A 15,601-nucleotide genomic window follows, 5' to 3' on the forward strand; every position below is an offset into this window, starting at 1 on the left:
GATTACTGTTCCTAAATCTTAAGAGAGCCTGGCTATCTGCAGTGTTTACTCACACACTGAGCAAAGAAGGAAAAGAAATGGTATGAGTTACCATCTTTGTCCTTTGAACTGGTGTGGAAGCAATGCCATTGCTCTTTTTTAGCAGTATTTGATTTGTCTGAATAGCACATTTCAGTCCACCTACTTTTTGGAATTTGGCCATTTAAAATACAAGGGCTGTATAAACTATTTATACAATAATGACATGTAGTATTATTTCAGGTTGATGTATCCCTTGGCTCCAGTCAGGTAGGGTGCAGGATCAAACATGGTGTTTAATACCTTCCAGCTAATCCTGTTCCAGGGTAACACCACCCTTAGGGGTTTGCTCTTCCTGGTGTTTGAAGTGAGTGTTGTTCCCACCCAAAGCATCTGATCCTTTAGTTGAGGGAGCATCTGTTAGGGCCTGACAGTTGGATTAGGATAAATTAGACCTTTACAGTTTGGTGTACTGGTGGTCTGTGTGGGAGCACACAGGAAAGGGAAACTGCATCTTGCAGTAGGTATCACCTTGCACATCTCTAATTAAAAATGAGCTGGGACTATGCACATTGTGATTGCTGTGGAGTAACTCATGTCACTTTGGTTTATGTTTAAAGCTTTCCATGTGGTACTTTTTTCAGGTCTTAAACTCAGCTAGAGGTAAGAAGTGAGAGGTCTCTGAGGACCTGTCTGCTGTGTAACCAGACCTTAGTAATGGCGAGCACCAGGGATCAGAGTGTGTTTTGGCTTGGATCTGAGGTTGCAATGGGTCTGCAAACAGGATGACTGGGAAACTCTTCCAGTGGGAGATGTGTGCTTTTCCCCCTTAAAGTCTGTTTCCTGATTGACTTTCTCTGAATGCTGTCCCTCCTGCAGGGTTTGTGTGCAGTGTTCATGACAAATGGGATTCCTCAGAACAGGCTTCTCTAGGGAAAGGCAAATATTTGCCTCACTAACTTGTATTATTTTCTTGGAAAGGCAGTGGCTTGCTAAGAAAAGGCTAAAATCATCTTTTTCTGTCATGGAATTACTTTGTGGAGTGTGTTACAACTTTAGTAAATGAATGAGTGGAAAAATCTGACAAGCTGTTTGTGCTAGAAGAGAGAATCTGGTATATAGGAGGAATTTGACTATTAGTGAATGTTGTGTGGGGTAGTGGTGGCTTATAAAAGTCATGTTGAACTGAGATAAGACAGTGTTTGGCAATCAGATAATTGCTTAAAATGATATATTGGGTAATCATAGTTCTCTAAGTGGGTCAGTTTGTATTACCTGAGTAATAGCTGTTTCTCCTGTTTACTTTTTCTTGCTTCTCTGGAGTTTTCCATTTTTAGGTGAAAAGGAGAAATTCCTTTTTGAAAGCCAACTTCAAAGCTCTGTTTAGCTGGGGATTAAAACTCTGTTTTGCACACATAGAGGAGAGGGGGTTGCTAACAAGATGCAATGTACCTTCTTGTAATCCTTGGCATAGTTTAAAAAATTGAGAGCAGCATTTGTCTGCCGTGTTACAATGAAACTCGAAGAAGTCTGGGGTGTTTAAAGGCCAAACAGTTACAAATGAGAACTTTCTGACTGAATGCTGTTGTTTGTGTGTGTTTAAAAAGCAGACTTTGTTTCAAAGAAAATAATGATAAAGTGAGAATAGGAGATGGACTATCAGAGCGAGAAGAATGTGCATCCTGGTGGAATGGCTTCATTCCAGTAAATTCAGCTATTCAGAGATTGGGAACTTGTGGTATAAATCAGAAGGGAAAAATGATTAACCTTCAGCAACTCCAAGTGAGATTGCATCTGGACTATAGCTTCATTTTTAAAGCAGACTGGTTCTAACAATGTCATTTCTATCAACAGGATGTAAAGTAGAATCCATATTTCTGAATGTTGAAGCTGTCAACACACACAGAGATAAACCCGAGGTAAGACTCATTTTCCCAGTTGGAGAACTTGATGTGAAGTGCCATCTGAACTGATTGCCATTGTCCTTGTGCTTAGAAATGATTTGATCCCTCAGCTGAGCATATTGAATGCTACATACGAAGCTTTCCTGCTGGTGTGCTGTTGAGGTGGGAAAAAAAAGATCAGTTTTATTGAGCAACTTTATCTTAAATGTGAGCTCCAGCTGCAGTACTTCACCTTAAAAAAGAATTTGAAGATATGGTGTAAATCTAAAACCTGTGTGAAGTTCTGGGCTCTGTCCTTCAGCAGAAGCAGGGTGTAGTGAAGAAATACATTGTGAATGCCACACTTTTTTTGAGAGAGAGTAAATAATGAAATTATCAGCTTTATCATCACTGTGACCAGTGTTGTCTGAAAAGAGGAATTGATGGTGCCCACTGTGTTTTAAGCCAGAGCTGGAGGGGAAGGCTGGATCTCAGGATACAGCAGAGCAACCAGAGAAATTGAAATTGAGTGTTTGTGAAATGTAAGTGGAGATAAGATGCCAGCAGCTCTCTGCTCTCCCCGTCAGGCTCGTGGTTCTGTGTGCTCGGATGTGAGCTTAGGCTGGTTCTGCTGCTCACGCGAGGCTCTTCCATTGCTTCGTTATGAAAGTCATGTAGAATGTGTCATGTTTAAAAAGCCTCATGCTAGTGCTGCGAGGCATGGCACTGGTTCCCTGCTGAGGTTATGAGCCATGCCTACTGGTGAATTAAAAGTCAGTTTGATAATGTGAGAAAAAAAGGGCTGTTTGTGGTGCTTTTCAGAGCAACGGTTCCTGGTGAAAAGGAATGTAGTGATAAATGTGTGGTTATTGAATAAGGCACATGACACAAAATGCCTTAGCTTATGTGAGGGCACACATTTGTGGCAGTTGTGCAGAATTCGTGCTGGAGGGGTCTGCAGAGGAGTTCTGTTTTACTGACTTGGGTATTCTGAGCACTGCAAATATCGACTTTTGGTTGTTCGTAGCAAAGACATTTTCTATTAGATCAGTATTGCCTGTTTCACCTTCCTTCCCCTTTCTCCTTTGTTGTTTTGCTTTACCACTTCTGTGTTTCAGTTTGATTTGTTGAGAAATCCATTCAGTTTTCATGGTGCCTAAAAGTTGTTGGGAGAAGCGTGGCAAAAATCAACGGGGATGTCTTAGGGCAGCTGCCAGGTTGTCCATGTTGAGTAATGCAGATCAACTCAAACATCTTCAGTTTGGCTGATCAGATATCAGTGCTGAATTTACAGCTTGCTAAAGTGTTTTTGGGAATTGCTGTTGGAAATACCCTTCCCTAACTAAAGGTGTTTATTTTGAGGTGGAAAGCTCTGCCTGAATCACCAAGTGACTCTTTAATATGTCCAGCAAGTGATGTGGCCACACTGCTGTGGGTGTTGGGTGGCTGTATTTCAGGTGCATGTAGAGGATCATGCAGACACAGAGCCAGAAAACTGGTTAATCTGAACAGAAGTTGAGTTAATGATTTTTAAGAAAAGAAAAAACAGAGCAGAGGCATTTTTATTTAAAACCCTCCAGTGCTCTTCTCCTTCTGCCCCCACAGAAAGCCAGAGCAGTGAAGCACAGGTGACCATATGCTGTTCATTTAGTAGGGCTAGATGAAGGACTATGTTGATCCTGTCTGCATTTAAGTGCTGCTGAGTGGACTGAGCATTTGAAAAGCTTTCCTTTACATCACCTATGAAAATGTTAATCACTTCTGTAAAATTCAATTTGCAAGCAGTGTGTTGAAGTCAGTGCACCTAATTAAATCCAGCCTCACAGATAGCAATGGTACCAAACAATGAAACTGTGTCGAGAAGAATTGCCCAGTGTGCTGTTCAGTGCCCCCACAAGTAATTTGCAGTCCATGGTTCAGAACAGTGCTCTTCTGGTTCAGAACAGTGCTCTTCTTTTTAGCTTTGGCTGAAAGCAGCTTTTTTCCCCATTGCAGAAATGCAGGCGAAGCACCAGAGTAGCTGTTTGTAGCATGTGTAAACTTCATTGTATGGTGATGGTTTGTCTGAAGTGGATTGAAGCCTTGTGTTTGTGCATGTAGTGGCTTAAGTTCCTGACCTTCTCAAATGAAGGAGCCTATAGTCTTTTTACTGAAAGGAATCTGCAGGAGGGGTGGACTAGATGATCTCTAAAGGTCCCTTCCAACTCCTACCATTCTATGATTCTATGAATTGAGGGCAATTACTTTAGCTGTTGCTTGGGTTCCCTCTTTAGGCCGGAAAACAAGCACTGGGGTAAAATATCTACTTTGCTGCACCTCTGTCTGAGTGAATAAGAAATAGGGAGATTGCTTGCAGCAGGAAAGCCAAGTCTCCTTTTTGATTTTATGGAGGGTAGGGGAGAGGGAGATGGTAGTGGAAGGTGAGTTTGCTTACCACAGCGTAAAAGATGTAAGACTCATGAAGCCTGTCCTCGTGAAGAACTGGTTGATGAGGTGGCCTAAAAAGGGCCAAATCTCAGGCCAAGATCTTGTAAGGAACTTGGGAACAGTTTATCTTAGTCTGCTTTCTTGGTGGAAGGGCCAGTGCTATCAACACACAGTTTTGGGACTCGCAGGAGGTGATGCCATGGCAGGTGAGACTCCTGAGCCTGCCTCTGCACTCGGGGGTTTGGCTGAGCTGGTGTGTTGCTTTCATTTGATTTTGAATAATTTACTGCATGGAATGTCTCTCTTGTATTTTTTTTCTCCAGCCTTTGCAGATGAGGGGAGATTTAATTGAGATGCTATCAGTCCTGAATGGTTAAGGTTTCTCTTTTGTCAGGGGTCATATATTGCCTAAAACACAATCAAATGTTCAGGTCTTCCCTTGGGAAAGAAATACATCTCATAGTTCAGCAAAGCACTGCAAGTTGTTTAATGGATAGACTTGTATGTGCTGAAGCACATTTTAAAGTGGATTCCTGCTTGGGCCTGTAAAAGAGCTTCTCCTAAACATGAATGACTTGAGCTTCTGGTGATGCTGTCAGCGTAGGATCAGGGATTGCTGTCAGCATGTTTCCCTGCTGTCTGGTTCTGGGACAGCTTGCTGTACTCCTGGGGTGTGTGTGGGGCTTAATGAAAAGGTCTCTGCTTTTAAATAAATGCAGCTGTGTACTTGTGAAGGAATCTGATCAGTATTTTTCTGTTGCTCTTACTGCTGCATGATAAATGTTCTCCTCTGTATTTTTATTATCACACAGAATGTAGACATTTCCAGACCTCCCGAGGACGCTCTTGTAACAGTCCCTGCTCATCAGTGAATCCTGTGTGCTGACCAACTGTCCAACTTGGGGTGCTGTTCTCATCCTACTACTTCCAAATAAATTGAAAAAAAACCCCCTAATCATTCCAATCACTTTGAAATAAAAAAAAGCCCCTTCACCCCCCAACCCAACAACTCTAAACCCAACCCAAATGTTTGTACAGAGCTTGACTTGAAAAAAATCATCAAATCACAATAAAACTGTTGCACTGGTTAATTCCTTGTGGATGAGTTCTCAGACATTGATGGGCTGTTTGTGTAAGCTGCTGTAATTTAAAGACCCTGCAGCACTGAGTGTGACTGTCACAGCCAGCTGTCCTTCAGCCTTAGTTGCAGTGTGTTTATGAAAGCCTTGAAACACAACATCCTGTGTGACATAAGAAAAATGAAGTTTGTTTTCTAGGCATCAGTATTTCAGTGCCCCTGGGAGTGATTGGACTGCTGTTGTAGCACCAAATAACCTGTAGTTACTGCCAGTCCTTAGTCCTGCTGCTCCATAGCACTAGTGCTCTAGATGTGCTCATTAACAGTGTGCTCTTTGAAGAGGGCAGCAAGTTTGCACTTAGTTCCAGAACAATTATTCAAGGTACAAGGATGTGTATAAATGTTTTTAACTTATGACTTGCCTTCACAGCTGTTCTTTGCCTGTGGCAGAAGGGATTTTCAGTTGCCTCTTTTCCTGCTTCTCATATGGATGTGGGTGATGGAGTGCTCCCAGCTCTGCTCCATGTGCTCTGTACCCAGGTTTTACCCAGGCTGCCACAAGCAGTGTTGAAGCAGAGTCAACCTGATGAGTCTGTAGCTGGGTTGTGACTCCAGCAGGCACAGGAGCTCAGCCCAGCAGGGCATACACATTCTGAACTGCACCAGAGCACCACCTTTCCCAGACTGGAGAAGCCTGCACTGTTTAGATGTGGTGCTGAGCTTTGGTTCCTTTCTCCTGTGCCTTGGTGGGCAAGAGACAGCATCTGTGCCATTTGGCACCTTTGCTGGGGTATCATTGAGTTGGGGACAGGCAGAAAATGACCAAGTCCCGCAACTGTCTTCTGAGGGGGGATGTCTTTTGGTCTTGAAAGTAAGCAAGAGTGTTGTATTGTGGAAAGCTTTGATCTGTTAGATTTCTCAGGTGATTTTGGAAAAAACCCAACCCACGTGTATCAGCACTTCTGAAATTCTGCTGAAGTTTCCAGAGGTTTGTAGCAATCAGGGATGGCTGATGTAACCAAGTAACCTTCTGGCCAGAGACCCTCTCACTGTTTAGTTAAACCAGTGCCCCAGCATGGGCTGGGACTGAGGGCACCCAGGTTATTTTCTCTGTGCTGTGACCGTGATGTGTGTTGATGGAGTATTTTTGTCATTTTTCAGTGTTTCATTTCCTCTCTGCATGTGCTTGTGCCATGAAAATGCCTGGGAGGAGGAGATCTGAGCCTGCCCTACCCACTGCTTACACACTCGTGAGCCCAGTTGCTTTCAGCTGAGGGTTGAAGTGCTGTCCCAGGGAGGTTGCAGGGACTCTGGCCACAGTTGAGTGCTGAGAAAGCACCCCGAGATGGCTCAGGGTGCTGCCACCTCCCTGGGCCACGACCGAGGAGACACTGGGCAGATTTCAACTGAACACACTGAGGGTTTGATGGAGCCAAAAGCTGTGTGGGCTCCTGCTCTGGAAAAACTGAGGTTTGCTGCTTGAAAAAGGATGGTTTGGGTCATCAGAGGAAATGGAGGGGGAAGGCAGAAGGGGCAGGAACTTGCTGGAGAGGAAAGCCCCAGCTCTGCAGTGGCAGAGGTTGTGCAGGGAGGGGAAGCAGCAGAGGCGCCCAGGACCCTCCGTCCCTGCCAGCTGCTGCCCACCCCCTTTCCTGGGGCTGCTGAGCACATTGTGCTGCTGTGTGCAATGGGAGGGAAATGGGTGTTTAAACACAGGTTTGTGCTCTAGGAGGTCTCCTGTTACAGCAGCATTGCTTGATAGTCCTCTAGTAAAACAGGACAGCCCGATGCTGGGGAGGAAGCAGCAGGGACAGCCTGTGACACAGCCTGCAGAGGGACAGCTGCCTGCTGGCAGCACTGGGCTGTTTACATTGCCCTGTTTATGTCCCTGTTGGTGTGTGTGCTGGTTCTTTTCCCTTGGGGCTCCTCCTTTTCCCTAGAGGAGCCTTCCTGCAAAACCTCCCGGTTCGACTGCTAGGGACCCGTGTAGCTAATGAAGGCACCAGTGGAATGGTGGGCTCAGCCCTGTGGGGAACCCCACAGCTGTGCCTCTGGGGAAGGCTCTGTTCCGTGCGAGAAGAAACACACAGAGCAGCCAGGAGGGTGATGATGAGGAGAACAGTGGTCTAAGGCTGTATTTTGAGTTAATCTCTGTGTTTTGGGTCTTTGAGTGAGATGGGACCCCTGTGCAAGGCAGGGTGAGGCAGCTCAGGGAAGCACTGAGCCTCCTCAGGGAGTGGGCTCTGGACCCTGCCCGGGCTGAGCCTGTGCCTCGCTAGGGATGGTGTTTTTAAGAGGCTGGTGTTGGTTTCATTCGGGTGCTGTGCTTCCCGGGCTCTCCAGACGGTGTTGCTGCTGGAGCGTGGCAGTGCTGATGCCAGGCCGGCTCTGTGGCTCCGGGGGGCTTTGCTAAGGCGCTGCCCAGCAGTTGCACCGACAGCTTTTGGTCCCACAAGTGAGTGTAAAACCTCGGTCGCCTGTTGCAGCAGCAGAACCGTTTTCCTTGCTCAGGTTGGCTCTCAGTGTGTGGAAGTGGGTGCAAGCTCAGCTGCCATCTCATCTAATGGCATTCCTAGGAGCAGGAACCCATTTAACTGTTAATGAGGATTTTAATCCCTTTCTAAGCCTGGGTTCATCTGGCCCTGCAGTTTGGTATTCTGCTCATCTGACAAGGCCCAGGGGGTGTTTATTAGGGTTTATCCTAGTACTAGGATAAACAGTTTTCTTTCTTCAGTGTGACATTCAGTGTGCTGAGCTCCTGCAGCCTCTTCACATTTACTCACATTGGAGCACTTTGTGCTTTCAGCTTTCTTGTCTGTGCATTGGTGTTCCCTCTTGGGTCTGCCTCAGCTGCTAAGATGCTGTTTTCACCTGATGCCTCTCACATCTTCTGCTTTATTTTGACCACTCTATGTCCTTTTAGTTTCATGTTATGGCTGTCTTCATTCTTGCTGCTTGTGGACCAGTTTCTAATACCTCTGAATTCCTGCATATTGATGCTCCATTTCATGCTCCATTTAATTTTCTTTGAATCAACAGCAGATGCTCAGCTTAAAAGATTGCAGCCAATGTTCTTGGAGTGCCTGTGGAGGCATCTCCATGGTCCCAGGGAATTTCTGGGTTTGTTGGATCCATTGCTCTGAAAAATACAAACAAACACAACAAATGGCAGCATGTTTTGCTGGCTCTTTCCTTCTAGTCACACCGAGTATGGCTTGTTTCACCAGCTCCCTGTGTTCTTAGATGCCAAAGCTTTCTGTGTGCCCTTAGCTGCAGAAGAGATGCTGCCTGTAGAAGCTTCTTTCTGAAGTAGGGTGGTTGTTTTTCTTTCCTTCAAGGAGAGGAATCAGAGAGTGGGATGAGTGCAGAGATGTTCAGGACTTGGGTGACTACCCAGCAGCATCTTTGTGTGTCTTCTCAGAAACACTGGCATGGTGTTCATGGTGGAAAACCAGGGTGATTACTCCAGGGCTTGAAGGCTGACAGTAATGTAGGAGAACTAGTAAGGGCAGAAGTGATGTTGGTACACTTTGACCCCTAAATCAAATCTTCACCAGAAATGGCTGAGAATGCTAGGAACTGGGCTCAGGGAGGGGAATGACCTGCTCCTCAGGTTGATGCACTTTGGCTGATGGAGCTGTGTGTGTGCTGTCTGGGAGTGTGTGCTGTCTGGGAGTGTGTGCTGAGATTCCCTCTTGCTGTGTGCTCCAGGGGGTCTCCATTTCCTTCACTTGGACTGAGGAGACTTTTTTCAAAGTAAACTCAAATCAGTGGGGTTATAAAACCACTGAAACGTTCCCCGATGTCAGTGTGACATCTGCCAGCCTGCCTGTCTATCTTGAAGTGCATTTCAGCCTTTTGTTACCAGTTTCCAGTGACTCAGCTGCTTACAGACAGGATCAGAATGAGTTTTATAGCCATTGATGTTAAAGGAGTCATTTCCTGGGGTGTGCTGGAAACAAGGGGAGATGGGCTTCCCTCCCTCCCTCCAGGTTTTATCAGTTTTTGTGTGGTTCATGACCTTTGCCATGTGGTTTTGTTTTTCCTTGGAGTCTAAGCATGCCTGAGAGGCTAGAGGTGACAGTGGCTTAGACAAACGTGGTTAACACCAGTGGTTAAAGAAAAGAAAAACCTTAACCAGTGCAAGGCTGTGAGCTGTGTGTGATGTGCAGGGACTGACTGTGCCTAAGTACAGACAGCCTGTGTTCAGGTAGCTGAGGGAAGGCTGCAGCAGCTGGGATGGGGGCTGAGCCTGGCTTCTGCCTCTTGCCCAGGGGCTGGGGCTGCTCCTTCTGCTCTGCACAACAGTTGAAGGGAAGGAGCATTAAGACTCACTCATCTTGGCCTGGGGCGAGAGAGCCAGGTGTTGGCAAAGCTTCAGCCCCCCAGCAGGCCTTGGCTTCAAACTCTTTGCTTTGTCTTTCCCTTTGCAGAATGTAGGTGTGGATCGCTCCCGAGAAGAGGCTTTGAGGACAGTGCCCAACCACCTATAGCCGCAGGTCCCGGGGCCGCAGCCCTTCCCCCGGGCCGGAGGCACCAGAGCTGCCACGGAACCGCCTCCTCTCCCCTTCACATTGCCAACGTGATTCAGCTTCTCTGGACAAAACCTGTAGTTGTGGAGAACTCCCAGTGCCCAAAGGTATCTATAAAAAGATGTGATGGGAAGCAGAGTAGAGTTGGATTTAGAGATGGGGTTTGTTTGGTGTAAATTCGTGCAGTTTCAGTGGTTTTTATTGTTCAGCTGTGGATACTGCAAGGTGGTTAATTGCCCACGTCAGTTCTACTGGCAGAGTTTAACAAGGTTTTACTTTCTTTTCAAAGTGTTTTTCTAAGGGTTCCTCTTGCTTTTACTGTGAATGGCTGCCTGCAGTTGCGTGGAGACTTTTCTGATGGCGCGTTTAACATACCTGAAATTCTCCATTTTGAGCATTGGAGGCTTCATGGTGCAAAACTACTTTACAGGGGAAAGGCTGTCAGCTCTCATAGCTTCTCTGGGATTTCAATGCAACTTCAGTTTGCCAACCACAACTTAAATTGTCCTGAAGTGGGGAGACTTTTTCCCCTTGGAAAAGAAAAGCATTGAAGTGATGTTTTCTGCCTGAAAGACTCTGCTTTTTTAGCAAGACTTTAACATTTTCCAGGGGCTGGATGTTTGTTGGAGGGTCGTGGAAGTAGGGGATGTGAGTGTGAGTATAGCTGGCAGCCTGGGTAATCAGAGAGAGGGAGGGAGGGATGTCCTTTCTGCTTCAGTTACAGGAGGAGACCAGCAGCTTTTCTGAGAAGGTAGAGGAAAGGATTCAGACTGCCAAGGGCTGGAGAAGCTGCTTGTGTTATTTAGGGCTGTGATTATTTTTCTTCTAGGTGATTTTTGAAATGAATTTCAACATGAAAGTGTATGTTTCTCTTTTATAGCCACATTTAATATGTACATCGGGAAACAGTACAGAAAGGTTAGGTGGAGTTTAACCATTCTAACAGCTCATGCAGGAGAAACACCAGGTAAACTCTGAAATTACTTGTAACGTGGCACAGCTGCCTTGGGTTTGGGGCTGGGCTTTGTGTTGGTTGTAAGCATCCCAGTTCCTCCCTGCTTTTTTGTTATACCTTGTGAAACTCCAGTGCTAAAAATGGAATATGCTCTGTGTGCTGAGGCCAGGGCCCTTTCCCTGTGGCACCCAGAAGGGGTGTTTGTGTGTGTGCTCCCAGGCGACTGAAGGGTGCTGCCAGCACTGCTGCTGGCTCCCGGGTCTGAAACTGAGGAGGATTCTTCTTTGGGAGCTGGGCTGCATCTGTTTTAAGGACTTCAATTCATTGAGCTTTTGCCATGTGGTGGTGTTTTGTTGTTGCTCTTTCTCTTTTTCTCAATTCCTGTGTGAACCACCAGGCCCTTTTACCATAGTTTTGCAGAAGAGGGCTGAGTCGTCTTTTGTTTGTGCAGGGTTTGTAAAATAACGTGCTGCTGTTGTGATTTGTTTTGTTAAGCTAATTTCAGCAATATCTTCAGCTCTGGAAGTAAGCCATAGCCTTTGGTGGGGTTCTGGCTCAGGAGAGGAAGGTGCAGGGTCCAAGAGCCCTCAGAACCACTTGCTGTCTACAGCTTTGTGTGTGGGAGCCCCGTGCTTGGTAATGCCCGTCACACCTTCAGTGGCCGTAGTTAACTGTGTGAGGAGAGAGACCACACAGCACTGCTCAGACAAGCTGGTTTATGGAGGTGTAGTTCACAAGGTCACCTTTGTGGCATAAAGGGAGAAGTCATTCCCCCTCCTGCACTGCTGGCTGTTCAGCAGGGAAAGGTGGGGCTGTGCTGAGGGCAGCCCTCACTCCTCCGGCCTCCAGCCCTGACTAGGAGTTTAAACAGCTTTTAAATGGAGAAGGTCAGAGCTCTGCAGTACTTAGAGAGGCCAAATCCCAGGAGACTGTGTTTCAGAAAAGCATGGTGGCCCAGCAGACCAGGGTGCTGTTTGAGCTCAGACCTGGTTGTAGAAACATGGAAGAAATGGTTTCCCTCTGGGAGAACTGAGCCAAGGGCTGCTCCTCTTCACTGGCAAGCACGGCTTGAGGTGTCTCCCCTCTCTCCTTTTCTTTGTTTGACCCCTCTCCACTTTCAGAGGTGCTGTAAAATTCCTTGAGGCTAAATGTTTTATGTACAGTAGGTATTTTTATAGCCTGCTTTTGAATATACTGTGATGTTTTACTAAGTTGGGTGTTCAGTAAAAAAAAGAGTTGTATACAAGTGTAAATAAACTGTTCTGCTGATACTTGAAGAGAAAAAATAATGAAGCTGTCTGTTGTACTTTAGGAAGTTACTAAATCACTGACTGCACCTGACCCTTTCTAGCTGGCAGGGCAAGTGTGGGCCATGAATGTAGATGGGAAGGGAGTGATGGGTTCTCCCCTGGGGGTAGCTGCCTGCTGGAAAGGCCTTTGTTCAGAACTGCAGGTTATTGACACTAAACCAGGTGTGTATTTTCCCCCTCCTGCCCATACCACCACTGACAGGGGAGGTGAAAACCCTCATCCTGACCTTGTGTATTTGTACCCATGTTTATTTCACTCCTTCTGACTGTTAATGCACTTGCTCACTCAGCTGCAGTCTCTCCAGCAGGATTAAACTGTCTTTTCTTACTTGTTGGCCTTTGTTGTCATCTTTCAGACACATACAATCATTTGACCTTTGATCCAAGTAATAAAGATCAAATGCTTCCAGGTGTGTCGTGTGTGCTTCTTTGTTGTGTCCTGCTTTGAGAGCAGAGGAGGTGTGTCTTGGTTAAGATTGCTTCTGTTAGTCCATTGGTTGCTTTACTCTGACAAATAATCATCATTGAAGTAACTGAGGAAGAAGTTGGAAGAATAAACTAGACCCATGCCAAGATCTGCACACAGCAGAGGAGAAAGGTAAGACTTCATTTGTTCTACCTGGGCACTGGTGTGTTGAGACCTGATCCCCACTACCAAAGCTACTCTGGTCCTATATTGTCTTCCAAATGCTGTTCCTTTTTTGACAAAGCTGAAAAGCAACAGCAAAGTGCTGCCTTCCAGCTCAGATGTGCACGTGGAGCTGAGGGAGGTGGTGTTGAATTTGCAGGGGGAAGGGCACACTGGAGGATAAGGACTAAGTTCCTGCTTTGTGGTTCAGAGGTGTGCACTCAGATGTTCATGTTTTGTGGGTCACTGTGTACTCCTGGGTGGTAACCTCTCTCTTGCATCTCCTCTGCTCACTGGAAGTTTTCTTTGGTTTTAACACTACTGGGTAAGTTCCACTTTATATTAAGAACAAACTAATTGACTGTTCAGGTGAGGGAGCCCTGGCACAGGCTGCCCAGAGGGGTTGTGGAGGCTCCTTCCTTGGAGGTCTTCAAGACCTGCCTGGACACGTTCCTGTGTGACCTGATCTAGATGAACCTGCTTCTGCAGGGGGGTTGGACTGGATGATCTCTAAAGGTCCCTTCCATTCTATGATTCTGTGTTTGGGGGGGGGACACACACAGCTTTTTTGGTTTGTCTTTTAGAGCTCTTAGGCTGCTTTCTGAACAACATGCTTTAGTATGTCCATCTCCCTGTGGTATGAGGGTGGCCTGCAGTGTGCTGCTTGAGTGAACCCCCACTGTTTGCTGTCTGCCAGGCAACCCAGTCCTGTGCCAACTGAAAAAGCTGCTTTGTGAAGAGCAGGGTCCCTCCTGAGCAGGTTTGGTACCTGTTACTCCAGAGCAAGGCAGGAAACTGCAGGGAGCAAATGTTCCTATGAGCAACAATTACTTCTTATCACTCATTAGAGCTTCTTGCTCCAGCTTTTTACATAGCAGCATCTCCTCAAGCAGAAATGCTTTTCTAGCACCTGCCTTGAAAGTAGAATAACCTTCTAGTGCAAAAGGGCAGAGCAGAAAGGACGTTGCAGGGGAAAACCCCAATGTTGTTGCTCTCTGTGGCAGCAACTTGCAGCATCATGTGCATTCCCCGCTGCTGCTGGGGGAAGGGAGGGGAGTGATGCCCTGTGTGTGCTGCCTATTCCAGCCCCAGTCTGTACCCAGAGGTGACCTCCACCTCTTGCTGCTGTGATGTAAATTCTAGAGCTGTGCAGAAGAACAACAACGACTGCATGGTCTCAGTTTGGGCCTCTCCAAAGTCTTACCAAGAGGGCAGATGGTCACTTTCTCCTCCTCTTTCAGCAGATGAACAGTCAAACTGCCCTGCAGCTGGGGTGAGGGGCTCCTGCCAGCTCTGTGGCACTGTATGACTGGGGGTGGGGCCAGTGGGTTTTGTTCACCTGCTCCATGGTAATCAGTGGTGGTAGGGTTAGAAAAATACAGAAAGCTTTTGAGAAGCAAGAGACCTGGCTCCATTCTGTATTTCAGGAGCTTGGCTGCAAGGAGAAGAGTTTTGGAAAGAGGAATTCTATTTGCTTTTTCTTTCTTGTTAATGGTTAAAAATCAAAATTCAGAAGTAGGTGTTGCAACAGGATGGAGCTTTGTGCCTTTTTCACAGCAAGTACAAGAAGCTACAGCTGCTGTGTTGAAAACAAGCAAAGAGATTTTTGTGCAGCTAGGCAAGAGGCTTCCTCTCCAGCAGCCCAGGTGGGTGGCACTAAGGGCCCTACTCTGCTGTCACCTGACAACTTTCTCCTGGTAAGCTGCTGCTTTTGCCTAATTCTTCATTTTGGTTAACTCCTAAAATATTTGTGTCACTTTTCCAAATGACCAAGCCTTACAAATGATTGGTTTTACACTGTACTTTAAAGACAAGTGGGGTTCAGGTGTGTATTCCTAGGAAAAAAACCACCTCATATAGCCATGAAGGAAAGTTTGATGTAACTTTCTTTTAATTTGAAGACAAATAAAAGAACCAAGGGCTCAAACACTTTTTAAAAAGACATCTTCTGTTCCCCAATGTCTTCTCTCGAGCAAAATATACAGCACATATATATATATATATATATCTATATATATCTCACAGAACCACATTCAAGTACCAAACAGAATTTACATTTTCCCAACTAGAGAAAAACACCACACAATTCACATACCTCAGACCAACCATGCATGAGAGAAACAACACTGCCAGGAGAGGAGAGGAGAGGAGCAGCTCCACAGCACTCCCCAGGCTGCCGCCCGTGCTGCCGATGGAGCGGCGCCGGCCTCGCGCCGGCCTCGCTGAGCACGGGGGGGTGTGAGGGGCAGCTCTGCTTTCCAGTCCAGCTCTGTGCACAGACCTACTTGTCTAAGATCTGTTCAAATTTGGGGTTAATGAATGAAAAGCCATCGAATGCAGACTGATCCATGGACTCGATCAGGTTTTTGTCGCTGTAGGACAGTTTGGGCTTCTCGCTCAGGAATTCTCTGTCGAAGTTGTTGTAGTCGCTCGCTGACTTCTGTGGTAACAGAGGGGAAAGGTGGGTTGACACAAACTTGGTCATTGCTTCCAGAACAAATCACTTAAATATGAAAGATTAGGAAGTTATTTCTTGAGTTCCCTCCCTCTTCTTCCCCTCCTTTAGAGAAAAATCTCCTCTTCTGCCCGTTTGACACCACTGTAAGGCTGTGAGTGAGTGATTGCTTATGATAGTGAACAGTTACTTTGGAGAAGAATCACCTGGATTTGTGATAACATTGTTAGAATTACCCAAAATTCTTTAGTGACCAAAGCAGCACTTGCACTGAAGCTCAACATTTCTTGCCATTAACCACAGCTTATACATTCC

At 46.2% G+C, this 15,601-nt stretch overlaps 2 protein-coding genes across 10 annotated transcripts in view; one reads left to right on the plus strand and one right to left on the minus strand.

Moving 5' to 3' along the window:
- LOC104550936 (6-phosphofructo-2-kinase/fructose-2,6-bisphosphatase 4) overlaps positions 1–12,612 on the plus strand; it is a 51,882-nt gene extending 39,270 nt beyond the window's left edge. For 3 of the 5 annotated variants that reach the window (XM_062008187.1, XM_062008184.1, XM_062008188.1), the window contains exons 13-14: positions 1,873–1,937; positions 9,840–12,612. In XM_062008187.1, coding sequence (XP_061864171.1) covers positions 1,873–1,937; positions 9,840–9,899 — 125 coding nt within the window. In that variant the 3' untranslated portion in view covers positions 9,900–12,612. Of the gene's footprint in view, positions 1–1,872; positions 1,938–5,140; positions 5,409–9,839 lie in introns of those variants that run through there. The other 2 variants (XR_009819785.1, XM_062008185.1) reach the window with 2 other exon arrangements.
- A 2,087-nt stretch (positions 12,613–14,699) lies between these two features.
- Positions 14,700–15,601, minus strand: part of PRKCD (protein kinase C delta) — a 67,787-nt gene continuing 66,885 nt past the window's right edge. For all 5 annotated transcript variants that reach the window (XM_062008221.1, XM_062008222.1, XM_062008223.1 and 2 more), the window contains one exon: positions 14,700–15,271. In XM_062008221.1, the coding sequence (XP_061864205.1) occupies positions 15,113–15,271 (159 nt within the window). In that variant the 3' untranslated portion in view covers positions 14,700–15,112. The remainder of the gene's footprint in view (positions 15,272–15,601) is intronic.

Source organism: Colius striatus, chromosome 15 (genome assembly GCF_028858725.1).
Source record: "Colius striatus isolate bColStr4 chromosome 15, bColStr4.1.hap1, whole genome shotgun sequence".
NCBI lineage: Eukaryota > Metazoa > Chordata > Aves > Coliiformes > Coliidae > Colius > Colius striatus.